At 44.2% G+C, this 13,848-nt stretch overlaps 1 protein-coding gene across 4 annotated transcripts in view; it reads left to right on the forward strand.

The window, feature by feature from the left end:
• LOC118117680 (SPRY domain-containing SOCS box protein 4) overlaps positions 1-13,848 on the forward strand; it is a 75,921-nt gene that overhangs the window by 26,222 nt on the left and 35,851 nt on the right. The window contains exons 1-2 of one of the 4 annotated variants that reach the window (XM_035170121.2): positions 1,080-1,718; positions 10,368-11,337. In XM_035170121.2, the coding sequence (XP_035026012.1) occupies positions 10,605-11,337 (733 nt within the window). In that variant the 5' untranslated portion in view covers positions 1,080-1,718; positions 10,368-10,604. Of the gene's footprint in view, positions 1-1,079; positions 1,719-1,743; positions 1,881-10,367; positions 11,338-13,848 lie in introns of those variants that run through there. The other 3 variants (XM_035170122.2, XM_035170123.2, XM_035170120.2) reach the window with 3 other exon arrangements.

Raw genomic sequence — 13,848 nt, forward strand, 5'->3', positions numbered from 1 at the left:
AGATTTTACTGGTCCTGGCTGAGAAATAGTCCGGCACGTACCACAACTCCTGCAACTCTCCCTGACTGCGTATTACATTTGAATGCCTCAGCGGACATGTGATGTCATGGTAAAGTGGGAGAGGTGGTGTTGCGGAGTTTGGTTCCCTGATGGTCCCAGCCCTGGGAAAAGGAAGTCTATACAGGAAGTCAGCTGGCTGGGCCTGACTGCAGACACTGATGTCTGTCTCACCACTGTAACTGTATGTGTCTGCATTCAACAAAAAAAAAGCATGCAGATGTGGCCGTAAACTACAGAGAGTGTTGGTGTATGTGTGAGCGTGCAAGCATATGTTCACGTTTCTGTGGCTTTGTTTTTAAATGCCACATGGAGATGAAAAGCTCTAGTTGAGAGAGAGAAACAGAGAGAGAGAGAAACAGAGAGAGAGTGAGAGAGAGTGAGTGCGAGCTAGCGAGCATGTGCTTTTCCAAATGCTGTCCTCACCTCCCCAACTTTGTGAATGACTGATGTAGCTGCGGGAAAAGGATGATAAATGAACTTAGTCATCACATCACCTCAGAGCCAAGTTATGCAGTAATGTTCAGATGCGGGCAAATACCCAACATGACGACAGGAAAGAACAGAGAGCAGAACAAAACAGTGCAGGTCCTCGCCCAGACAGGACAGGATGTCAGGTTAATTGCAGAAATGTTAAGTGGGGAAACAGGAACAGTTTGTACCCGGCAACAAAAACCTCACGATGAAAGACCCTTTTCTCTCTATTACTTCTTAACAAAGGACTGTTCTTCTGGGATATTTGTATTTTTGAACTTTAACCTTAAAATGACTTCCGTTACTCACCTTAAGGACTAAAAAGTGCACGGTGTGTGTGTGTGTGTGTGTGTGTGTGTGTGTGTGTGTGTGTGTGTGTGTGTGTGTGTGTGTGTGTGTGTGTGTGTGTGTGTGTGTGTGTGTGTGTGTGTGTGTGTGTGTGTGTGTGTGTGTGTTGGAGAGAGGGGGTAGTGTTGGTTTGGTTTTGTTGGTTGGCTCCGTGTGAGCTCTTTGTAAGGAGAGGAGAGTCAGGAAGGGGGGAGGTATGGAGGAGTGGAGAACCGGGTGATTCTCTCCCATGCCTGCCTGTCTGCCTGCCTGTCCGTCTGTCTGTGTGGTTGCTGTTGGTAACTTTGCTTGATGAGATCAGAGGGGATCGGCTTTCCGCCCTTCATGTCTCTATCTCGCTTTCTCTCTCTCTCTCTCTCTCTCCGTCTGAGAGACTGAAGAGGGGAACTGAAAGTGGGACTGAAAGTCTGCTCTCAGCTGTAGTTGTCAGCGGCCGTGACGACGCTTCCGTGGAAACACGCACTTAAGAGTTGGAGGGAGGACAGGGGGGTGAGGAAGAAGTGAAGCCTCAGGACAGATAAGCTCCAGGGAGGGAAAAGAGGGAGGGAACAAGGGAGGAGGAGGGAGAGAAAGGGTGGGCAGCCCTCTGAGGAAAGAGGGAGTCTCTCTCTTTCTGTCTCAGACTCACTCGCTGGCTGATCTGGTCTCCTCTTCCTCCTTTCTGCTCGCACTTTTTCTCTCTCGCTGCCAGCGGCTGGCTGGAGGAGTTCAGGCTGTGTTCTTTGGCTGCAGTCTGGATCTGAACATGGACTCTGGCTGGATGGATTCACGCTCAGAGACATGAGACAAGACGCCGGGGATTCACTGTGAGCGGCTCCATCCGTTGTGCTGTTCACAAGGTGTAGTGTGTCACCGCTGGAGTTCTTGTGTGTCTCCTGTGAAAGAGATTGTTGCTATTTCAGGAACGCGAGTGGAAGAAGTGGACTAACTGCACGGCCACATGTGATGCGGTGTGTTTTCCGACAGTGATATTTGATCCACGCCTCTGGGTTAAAGTAGCTGTGAGTGTGAGGAGTTTATTATTCTGTTTACATTAGGGCAGCTCAGCCCTCTCTCTGCTGCTGTTAACCTTTGTGACGATTCACTCTGGAGCATATTTTTCTCCAGTGGATGCTGCCGTGCACTCAGCCTCTCCTCCTCCCTCCCTCCCTCCTCTCCCTCATCTTCTGTCACCTTTAATTTCCTTAATGGTCTCGAGGCCCCAGCTGGCCAACTGGGATACCCCTGTGTAAGTGTTTGTGTGTGAGTGAGTGTGTGTCTGTGTGTGTGTGTGAGTGAGTGAGTGAGTGTGTGTGTGTGTGTGTGTGTGTGTCTGCTTTTGTTCAGTAGAGATAAAGAGAGTGGAGGGTTCTGGGATAAGCTACCGTAGGATTTCCCCCCCGCTCACTCACAATAATAGGATAGATCCTTCTTTCTATTTTTGAACACACTGTTTGTCTATATGTTACAAACACCCCTAATCTGACGGCTCACTCCTGCGCCGGCTGCAGTAGCCTCTTTTCACTGTGCTGTGTTTAGTCTGTGGATTGGGGTGGGGGGGTGTATTTGTGTGGTCCATCCTGGGATAGAGAGATAGCAGCTCCCCTTTCTGACTTTATCCTTTTGTTTTGTCAGCTGCTGACCCGTTTCTCTTTCTCTCCCTCGCCATCTCTTCTATTGTTTGTGTTCTCTCTCGCTCTTATTTCACTCAAATCCACAAAACCTTTCTCCAGCACAGCCTCTGCCTATTTTGAGTTAGTCCCTTCATTTAAATAATCGCTCTGTTCAGCCACTGTTTGTAATTTCTTTTCTCTCTTTCTCTGGTTGTAATTTGAGAACAGTCGGGAGTTGTCTTGGTGTCACGCTGTGTGTGTGTGTGTGTGTGTGTGTGTGTGTGTGTGTGTGTGTGTGTGTGTGTGTGTGTGTGTGTGTGTGTGTGTGTGTGTGTGTGTGTGTGTGTGTGTGTGTGTGTGTGTGTGTGTGTGTGTGTGTGTGTGTGTGTGTGTGTGGATGTGCTTCTCCATGTCAAATGTCCTGGCACAGCTTATGTTCCACTTTGCACAGAGAAATTCTGGAGAACACCTTTGTGAGAGAGACAAGTGCCTTAATCATAAAACATGAGTGTGTGTGAGTCACAGAGAATCTGTAATTTCGATGAAATGTTTAGTCTTTAAAATGTCATGAAATAGAGGTAAAAAGCACTTCTCACACCATCAGAGCCCAAATTGATGACTTTAAAATGCTTGATTGTTTGACCTCCCATCTACAACCCAAATATGGTCAATTTACAACACAGAGAAAAGCAAATAAAGGCTCATGAAGGTTTATCATTTTTAGTCACACAAGGAGCAATGACCCTCTATTGTTGCATAGACTGTATGTAAAGATAGACAACGCTGCCAGCTTGCACATTCGGAGTTACAGTGTGCACAGTAGCGATCAGGGGATGGAGCTATGGTATTGAGTCAGTCTCAGCTGCCAATCAGGATGTTTCACCCTGTTTTTATAGCATCAAATGACTAATTAAAACCAAACATACTCCAAAAAAACGTGAACAAGCATCATTCTGATGAGAAATATCTAAAATGACAGAAAACCTTTTTTTGGTCCATGTCCCATCCACTAACATGGAGGAGCCGGTTTATGACCTATATTGCAGCCGACCACCAGGTGGAGATTGATTTGTTTTGGTTTTATGTACAGTTGGTCCTCAATCAGTTATTGAAGAGGTTGGTGTTAAATTATATCTTAATAAATAACTTAAACGGACTATCAGTAAAGTTTTATGACTTTCAGTTACTCAACCTCCTTCTCTCTACAACCATCCACTCCATTCCAAGGAAAATTACCATTTGAAATGCCATGTCAGATGTCATAATGTACGAGTGTGGGACATTTCATCACACTCTTGCGAAAGCAGGTTTAGTGAATGATGCAGAGGCAGCGCCTCATATTCAGGCAGCATTTGATTCAGTTTCATTACTGCCGGGGGTTGTTAATCTGCCTCCTGAATCTCATGCAATTCCAGAGAGCTTTATTGATGGCACCGCCAAGGCCATATATACACAGGTGTGTGTGTGTGTGTGTGTGTGTGTGTGTCTGTGTATCCATATATGTGTGAGAGACAGATTAATAGGTTTCCGTTAAGGTGTGCTCCATCACTGTAGCACTAATGGTCTCCCCTTAGGGCACCATGGATTTTAAGGTGTCACATCAGGAATGAGGGAAATATAAGAAGTTAGCAGCACAGAGCTCCTAAGTGTGTGCTCATATATCTTGTGTGTGTCAATCAGTTAAAATACATTTCTATATTATTTAAGGGAACTAATAACTTTCATTTCCTCAATCACCAACAATGGAAGTTCAGTATTCAAGACAAAGAGCGGGGGAAGTTTTCACTGGAATTGTTCAATTTCAAGAGCAGGTTAATGCCATGAGAGGGGGAAGATGTGTAGGAGGCAACGTGATTCATTAGGGAGACGATGACTGGAATTATTTCGCAAAAGAGTTCAGACTGATGGAAGAAAGAGGGAGCTACTCAAGTGGGAATATACACAAAAGTGATGCATCAGGGAAATCACGGCAAAGGCAACTATCCACTTGTGTATGAAGGTCATTTCCTCCACAACACATACATAGTTGATTTCATTTCTTACCATGGAGTTGGTGGCCGTCAGTGAGTAATATATATAATAATGCAGATGCGTATGAATTTTTTTGTGTTCTGTGTTTTGCAGACTTTGCTTTTCCTGCATGCTGAGCTTGCATTGATAGCCGCCTGGTAGACGCTGGGGCATTTGGCGTGGCATTTGATGGCAGGCCCCAGAGAGCAGTTGATAGGATGTCAGCTCTGCTGTAGTATCCATGGACTTACTTGTACAGTAAGGCAGAGAGACAGACATACTGAGAGAAATGGAGAGGAGGACAGAAAAGAAAGCAGCAGAAAGATGAGCGAGAAAGGGTGTAGAAAACTGGTGAGATAGAGGAGGAGGATTAATAAAAGAGCGGTGAGTGGACTGCTTCTTCTCATCAGCTCTAAGATGAGTCTAAAGTCGCACTCTGGAGTCCCTGTCTGTATTTTGACATCATGTTAGGATCCAGACGGCACAGTTTATGTCTACCTCTGTGCCCAGGAATGAATGTCAGCAATCTAGAGAGGATGGTAGTTTGTTTAATATGGTGGGTACAGCTGTTTGCTATGAAGAGATATACAGTAAGTGTGTGTTTGTGTGTGTGTGTGTGTGTGTGTGTGTGTGTTGAATGCGAGCACTGCTTTTTATACAATATGTTGCCCATTTGTCCCCCCCAGGATTGGAAAGTGGAAGAAGTGACCACTTTGTGATTCATTTCTCAGACGTCATCGGAATCGAGGCAAAGTGGATGTAAATGAACATGACAGTTAAAGTTCAAATAAGGTCGCAGTGGTTTTAAAATCAGTTATGTAATGGTGGGGATGAAGTGATATGGTCTATGTTTAGGCCCACGAGCAAAAGTCTTTGTGTAGAAAGGCAAAACAAGAGGAGAGGGATGAGTAAAACGCTACAATCAATCTGTTATAATGAGGCAGATAAAATTAGCTTGGCCTTTGCTGTTTTAAATGGTTTCCTTGTTAGTAGAGTTCTGCGGCTTTCCATGTTGAATTTCGAGCTTGGCCAATCGGCAAGAGAGACGTTTTTAAATTAACTTTAACCTTAAGTTTATAGCTCTTTACTTCAAGAAATAATATGTAACAATTCTAATGTCGAAAAACACTAGACCGTTGTTATATAATTTGTTGACGTGTGTACTTACATTATCCAAAAGGTTTCCAACAATTTTCAAAACCTAGAGAAACAGGAGGTTTCATTTAATTGTGTTACCCGTGGCTTTATCTGTCTCTGATATAACTTCTGGGGCAAACAATGTATGATCAAGGAAGAACACACTGCTAGCCAGTTAGCCAGTGGGCAGTTTTTCCCCTTCACTGTTTGTATTGGTGACTGTTAATGGATCATGATTGTTCGTTACTGATTTCTGTGTAACGTTAATAAAACATTAATACATTACCTCATGCGTGAACATGATTTGCGCCTGAGTCGCATCAGATAGATTGTTATTGGCAATGGCGGTGAAGACAACAACTCCCACGACCCCTAGTGGCCCGAGGTTGCATATTGTACGTTAAAAGTCACATAGACACAGCCAGACACCTCACTATGTCAGGATGAAACGTGATAACTGAAACAGAAACATTCAATGTTTTACTTGCAGCTCATCAAATGTTTAATTGCGTGACAGCGCCTGGTGTCTCAATGGCCCTGGGGGCAAGTCACAAAGTTTGGCTGATATTGAGACAGGTTTTGTTGCAGGTCACTAACTTTTTTTCTCGAACAAGAATACAATTCCTTCAAATGAATGCTGTGACATTTTGGGGAATATGCCTCTATCCCTACTATCTGTGGTGGTAGCTGCCTGGGGGGAGGTTTGATGTCGTGCACATCAGCTGCTGCCACATTAAACAGCATGCAAATATGTTCAGTGCCTTTTGTTTACTTTTCATGTCCTGAAAGCTCTCGTCAAATGACTGAAGGCATTTGCAAACTCTCTGGCATATTCAGATGTCAGAGCAGCCGTTTGTTCTTTCAGAGCAGGAAAATGAAAAGTGTTACAGTTGCACTTGCCGCATCACGCATGCCTTGCAAAGACGGCAATCCTTTTCTCATATCAAACTTGGCAGTGATCCAATATCAAACAATTTCTAACAAGGGACTCCTTCCCGATTTCTCCTTCTGAATGAGGTTTCAGCTTCTTAGATATTGACCTGCTCATGCAAAACCTGCCTGCGCGCTGGTCTGAGATGTTACTTGGGAGGTAATAAACGTTTGTGGGAGCATCAACTGGTTTGCAGACATTTCTTGTCTTCTGCCTTTCGTAGCTTCTGCCAAGCACCTAGTGCTTATCCAGTTTGGATGTGCATGCTTTTGCAGACTTTCTGAAAAACTTGCCTGCATATCATCATCAATGTCAGAGTGTGGTCGTGTAAAAGCTGCCTGTTGAGCACACATACTCCACTGAAGAGCATTGACTTAATCCAAGCACATTTGTCCTTGCCACTTATGCAGTTCATCATGTTTGCAGCTGTAATGATGCTCGAGAATGGCCTTTGTCATCACTTCAACGGAGGAATATTTGTCCATATCTCTTGGAAAGAGCTCCAATTCATGACAGTTTGCATGGGTTAGGGTTAGGGTTTGGGGTTAGGAGCTACTGCGTTGTGTCCACCCTGACTTTGTCCAACTATTTTATGTGGTTTTCTTTTGTCACATAGAAAAACCTTTCTAAGAACCTTTCTCTTCTGAGCTGCTTCTTTTGCTCAGAGACTGATTGTTCCCCACTCCTGGTTTAGGTAATTAATGGGAAACACTGATGTTTATTAGCTTTCTGGCCAAGAATTAGATGAGAGGAAACAGTACATGGAGGTGGGATGTCTGTGGAGCTAATAGTCCTGATTCTCTGGGGCCTTGAAGGTCACTGGTTGTCCTTGTTTGGCCCACTTAAACAATAACAAGCAGTCATAACCGTACACTACATACTGCTCAACATAACCTAGAAAACCTGGTTTCTGTTGGTCATAAGTCCATATTTAGACACAGAGCTTTAGATCCTCAACAGGATTTTTTGCGAGAAAAGCCCACATACATCTCTGGTGTGTTCTCTGAGCTTCCTAAGCAGTTTCAAGTGAGTGAGTGAGTGTGTGTGTGTGTGTGTGTGTGTGTGTGTGTGTGTGACTTCAAAGTCTGACTGCCCAGTCAAAGCTCGTTGGACAGTTTTAGAGAGAGACGGTCAGCAGGCACACACACACACACACACACACACACACACGCTGTGTCTTAGTCTTTTAAGATGTTAGACACACACACACCCGCAGTGTAGTTACTGGAGCTTGTTAGTTGTGCAGCAGGAGAAGCCAGATGAAGCCAGCCCACACACCAGGTGCACACTGCTGTCCATATGTTCCCTTTCTGTCTCCTCATGCAATCTATTTCCACATTTAGACAATGATTTTAATATACATGTAGTTTCTGTTTTGACGTTACTTATTGGAAGATCATAGTACAGAGGAGACAAAAAGTCAATAAGTTGATCGACAGAACTAACTCATGAGAGCTAATGTACATTCTCATTTTCTTTATTGTTCGTTGGACAAATTAAGTGAGATTTTCTATGTGGTAATTCTTCACAATTTTCTTCCCAAGACCAAATGATGAATCGGTTAATCAAGAAGAGAATTTAATTTGCAGGTAATAAAAATGATAATTAGTCGCTGCTGTAAATCATAGCAACACTTGCTGTGTGTGTGTGTGTGTGTGTGTGTGTGTGTGTGTGTGTGTGTGTGTGTGTGTGTGTGTGTGTGTGTGTGTGTGTGTGTGTGTGTGTGTGTGTGTGTGTGTGTGTGTGTGTGTGTGTGTGTGTGTGTGTGTGTGTGTCTTTGCACATGTGCGTGACACCATGCAATCTTCTGTCTCCTCCATACCTGTCTAACTCAGCGGAAACTACAGATGAGGGGAGGGCGAGCAAGTGCGGTTGTTCCTAAATGAGTTGGCTGTAGAAGAAGAGAGAGATGGAGGGAGTGAGGGAGAGTAAACAACAGATGGTGGAAGCATGTTGCCGCTATTCGCAGCAGCAAACACGGCAACAGCCCACCACCGGCCTCTTGAGATGTTACTACGCAACGATGACCGGGACGACACGGGGTCCGAGGTCAAGTGCCTCCTTGATGACAGTCAGTGATGCCAGATTGTCATCCACATGCGGTGCCAGCTGAAACACACACACACACACACACACACACACACACACACACACACACACACACACACACACACACACACACACACACACACACACACACACACACACACAAACACACACTGGGAGTTTGTAAAGTGTAAATCGTGCTTTCTTTGGCTGAAGTTTGGCAGAGATGACTCGGGGAAACTTCCATGCAGGGTCCAGCCTAAACCCACCTGCCAGCCGTCATGACACACAGTGAGACAGCTGTCCATGTGTGTGTGTGTGTGTGTGTGTGTATTTCTATTAGTCCGAGCACTGACCCCTCTCGTGCTGAGGACCGGCTGAGCCGTGGCACATATTGGCTGCCAGCTGCAATGACCTCATTCACAGTGAGAGATAGCGAGAAAGAGAGCGAGGGAGGAAAATGCTAACAGTCAGAATGAAACAGAAGTGTGTGTGTGCGTGCGTATGAGAAACTTCACACAGATTGACACCATGGCCTCACTCTGCGGTTGCTGACTGCCTTGATGGGAATATGTTTGCTTCTGTCATCAGCACCTGGTTAAAAATATAAACATGTTTTTTTATAATGACCTCACTGCACTTGACATGTCAGAGAAATACAAACAGTGGAGTTTGTTTTAAATGTATCTTTTGTATTTGGTTTAATGTATTCATGTGTAGATTGAAAGTTTGTCTTTTATACTTTCACTTATAGGCAGTGCAGTGTTGATCAATAATCCATGCATCACTCCTATCAAGGTATGAGTCAGGTTTACCAGAAGTAGTTCAGCGCACGCGTAACAATAATGCGGCTTGTGCATGTGGATAGTTTCCTCATCCACCTCCCGGTCTGTCTGAGGTTTGACTGTCTCTTGTTCTGTGAACAGGAAGCTGCTGTTCCTGGAAGAGATCGCTTTACGTCAGTTAAAACACACAAAACAGTCATGATCTGTTCTTTTTATCACAGTGCCACATATGACCCTAAATGGAAGCTGATGAAAAACAAAACTAAAACACCCACACAAAAAACTAAACAGAAAATGATACTAAATCCCAATATCAACTATGGTTATTTATTATAAGAAACAGGGTTTGTCGTGAAAGAACATGAACAGTTCTGTAGATGACAGAACACACACTGGTTGCTACTATCTGTCATACTAACGCATGATTTCTGTCAAGTGAGGCTTAGCTTAAGTCAATCTTACTTTTTGTACTGCTACACACAGAATTGTAGACAAATGAATACCTGGTCTCTTTGTTTTTTCTCCCGTCGTGTTGATATTTCTGCAAACTCAGGCGATACTCATTAAAATTAGATTACCAAACAGAGAGAGCTCCAGCATCAGATCTGGGCAATGTTGCACAACCGGGGAATGTTTGGAGGGGAGCGTGCATGTATTGGTATTGGCACATGAGTTGGTTGGGAGGATGAGTCAGAGGAAATGTGCGTAATTTGTGTGTATTTACGGCTGTGTGTGTGTGTGTGTGTGTGTGTGTATGCTTTTCATTCTGTCCATTGTTTTATTCCTATCAAAACAAAGCCACACAAAATCTGTGAAAAAAGTCATTTTGCCAACAGTCTTCTCTCTCTCTCTTATTTTTCAGTCATCATCTCTCTGTGCATCTCTTGTTCTTTTTATAGTTAATTTCTGACTTTAGTCTGAAAACTAGTGGTAAATGAGTTAATGCCAGTTTTCTAATCTTCTTTTCTCTGTTCCTTCTCTCAACAGGTGTGGCACCCACTCGGTCTCTCTGAAGACATTTGTGGCATGAAAACAGATCGCGCTCATCTTTCATTCATCACCTCCTCCTTCATCACCCTCCACCACTCTCCAGTTAGGAACTCTCTCCCAGCTCCACCGCATTGATGAGGTAACGTCAAGCTTCACTCAGCGCAGCACCCACCTGCTCAAACACCACACTCCCCCTTCCTCCCCCTTCCTTCTGTCAGCCCTTCCATTGTAGCCATGGGCCAGAAGATTTCTGGAGGAATTAAGTCGGTAGACGGTCGCGGGGAAAGCGGTGGCTCCCCGTCCTACCGGCCCTTGGCTCATCGCCGGCAGCACCCAGAGCTGAGGGGCCCAGATTTCTCCAAACCTCCCAGGTTGGATCTACTTCTGGACATGCCATGCTCTGGACTAGAGACTCAGCTCCGTCACGCATGGAACCCCGATGACCGCTCGCTCAACATTTTCATCAAAGATGAGGATAAGTTGACATTTCATCGCCACCCGGTCGCTCAGAGCACAGACTGCATCCGGGGGCGTGTTGGATACACAAGGGGTCTCCATGTGTGGAGGATCCACTGGCCCACCCGGCAACGAGGCACCCATGCTATAGTTGGTGTGGCAACCTCAGAAGCTCCTTTACATTCTGTTGGGTACACAGCGCTGGTGGGGTCGGACTGTGAGTCCTGGGGCTGGGATCTGGGACGTAACCGGCTCTACCATGACAGTAAGAACCGGGGGCACAGCTCGCTGCCCTCTTACCCTTGTTTCCTGGAGCCGGAGGAATCATTCACTCTGCCGGACTCTTTGCTAGTGATTCTGGACATGGACGAAGGAACGCTGAGCTTCATGTTTGATGGACAGTATCTAGGAGTGGCATTTCGAGGGCTCAAAGGCAAGAAGTTGTATCCCGTTGTCAGCGCTGTGTGGGGACATTGTGAGATAAGCATGAAGTACATCAACGGCTTGGATCGTGAGTATCATACACTGCACTAAAAACACATAAGCATGGCTGAGTAGTGAAGGTCTCAATGGTGATGTAATGTTGAAGAAAAGACAAGACTTTCTTAATATAAAATGACATTTGCCATAGGAAACCAACTGTGGAGGCCTAGCCTTATTATGACATGCCGCCACATCTCCCAGGTTTTGGAAAGATTTATACATTTTCCATGTATTCATGTGTTTGTTGATGAAAAAACGAAAGTTCAGTTGGTGGTGGCAGTGGGTTGCGATACGAGATTATGGAAATCTATATCCTGGTTTCAGTTTTTGTTTCAGAATTATTTCACCCCTGTTTGATCTCTTTATAGACATGTTTTGTCTATTCTATGTTGTTGAGTTCTTTCAAGCTGAGCAGCAAAGATGCCATTTGTCATTAGCAGTGTGAGTTCTCTACGCAGCTCGTGTAGGTAATGAGAACATGATGTACAATCTATTTTGTACAACAGCCGTCCCTTGAATTGTAATGTGAAACCAAAACTAACCACATGTAACAAAGACATGAGCCTTGTTTTGGACCTTGGTGTGGAGGGTGGGAGGTTTGATTCCTCCACTCCATATGTCAGATTATAGAACCTCACATTGCCCCTGATGTACTATCTGAGTGTATGTGAGAAGAGAGAAGCTCTGTATTACTCAGTATAACATGAAACCACCTGGTGCCAGATCAATTCAATTGGTAACCGCCTGGTAACACTGTGGTACTTTGGCTGTTTAACTATCATGTTCTGCACTAAATAGTTCAAAGTTGTAGCAACATCCCGTCTCGTTGTGGAGCCGAAGAGGTTGTTGTGTCTGTGTAAAGCAGCTGTGCAGTATAGTGGATATGAGAGGGAGAGACATTTAGGAAGAGCACTTTGGATGTGGCTCTGCATGCTTTGGGTTTAGTTATTTAAATAAAGTGTGCCTTGTTCTCAGGAGACTCTGGATTATGTTCCAATACTCCCACTGTCTGTCTCTCTGCATGTGTGTGTTATGAGAGAAGAGGTGGGCTTTTCCCCCCCTCTTAGGTAAACAGTGACTCTTTGAAGGAGGTTGTAAGAAGAGATCTTAGACACACATCATGGACACCTACACACATGCACACATAGCTGCCAGAAAGAGAAATGTGTGTTTTGAAAACACGGCTTATGAACCAACTGGCCATCTCCCTCCTCCTCTGTTTGCAGAACCCCATGGGTGTTATTTGATGTCACAACAGGGTGTTTTTTGTTTGCAAAAGAGAAAAGAAACCAAATTCTCTGGAGTTTTATTGCGTCTGGTTTCACCATAAAATTCATCTTTGAAATTTTCTTAGAAGTTCTCTAAGCTTGTGAGTGTCTGTGACATTAAGAGTCAGTTTTTTTGTAACTTCTAAAAGAGGTCATTTGCCTCATCCCAGTTTCAAATGGGATGTTTTGGTTCTAAAACTGCAGCTGCTCAGCTAAGGTATGAGTCTTAAAGAAAACCAAAAATACTTGGCTGTATTTTAAGACTTGAATCTCTTAACCTTTGGGGGTTAGGGTTAGGGTTGCCTTGCTTGGCTCTTCCCATCAAGATTAATGAATTATTCCGAGAAATCAATGATGTGATGTCATGAAACCTTGTGCATGTGTAGGAGAAGTATAACCGTGAAAAAAAGCATTTTAATCTGGTCTTGTTATCCAGAAATAGCTGCCTGGTGGTGTTGCCAAGATGGCTGCCGAGCGGCCAGACTTTCCCATCAGGACTTTGTCTTACTTCAAAGCACATATTTTAGCTTTTAAAAGCAACCCACTTCAGCCATTTTTCCATTTATGGACCCATCTTCCGGATTTCATGGTGAGTGATGGGCCACCTAGAAGAATATGGAGAATACTGAGGCTCTTCAAAGTTCCCGTTTCTACAAGCATGTCGACGTCACGCTGTGAAATGAGGTTTGACTGTTGAAAATGTGCAAAGCTTAATGCAGGAGGGGGGGAGTGAAGGTTGAAAGGCTCATCCTGATAGGTGTTTCTATCTGAAGGAAAAGGAAAAGATGCAGGAGGTGGAGAAGGAGGCAGGCAGGGAGCTGTGTGTGTGAATGAGAAATTTAAAAATACACATTTGATCATATTACAAAATGCAGTGGCACAGTGACATTAATCTGTGTCTGCACAAAATATTTGGTTCTCGGTGCTTGGTGACATAGGGACTAATTGCAGTGCTACTATGTGATTTACTGTCACTGCTGAGGAAACCGCCAGCACATTGACAAGCCTGACTCTTTTTCTAAATATATAAGAATGAGGGTCTGTGGATAGTCGGCTGAGTAGTAGTAACGTTAATAGGAGTTTCTACTCATAGAGACCATGGTTAAATAAAACTGTGAAATACAGCTAATAGGCTAAGATATATTCCTTTCAAAGTATCACCTCTAGTAGCAGTGGAGACTTTATTTGTTTCATTAAGTGCCGAAATGAAAATACTCTGCAGAATAAACAACACAGAAAAGATCTGAATATATTTTGTGCAAAAAAAAGTT

This window comes from Hippoglossus stenolepis, chromosome 11 (genome assembly GCF_022539355.2).
Source record: "Hippoglossus stenolepis isolate QCI-W04-F060 chromosome 11, HSTE1.2, whole genome shotgun sequence".
In the NCBI taxonomy this organism is placed as follows: Eukaryota; Metazoa; Chordata; class Actinopteri; order Pleuronectiformes; family Pleuronectidae; genus Hippoglossus; species Hippoglossus stenolepis.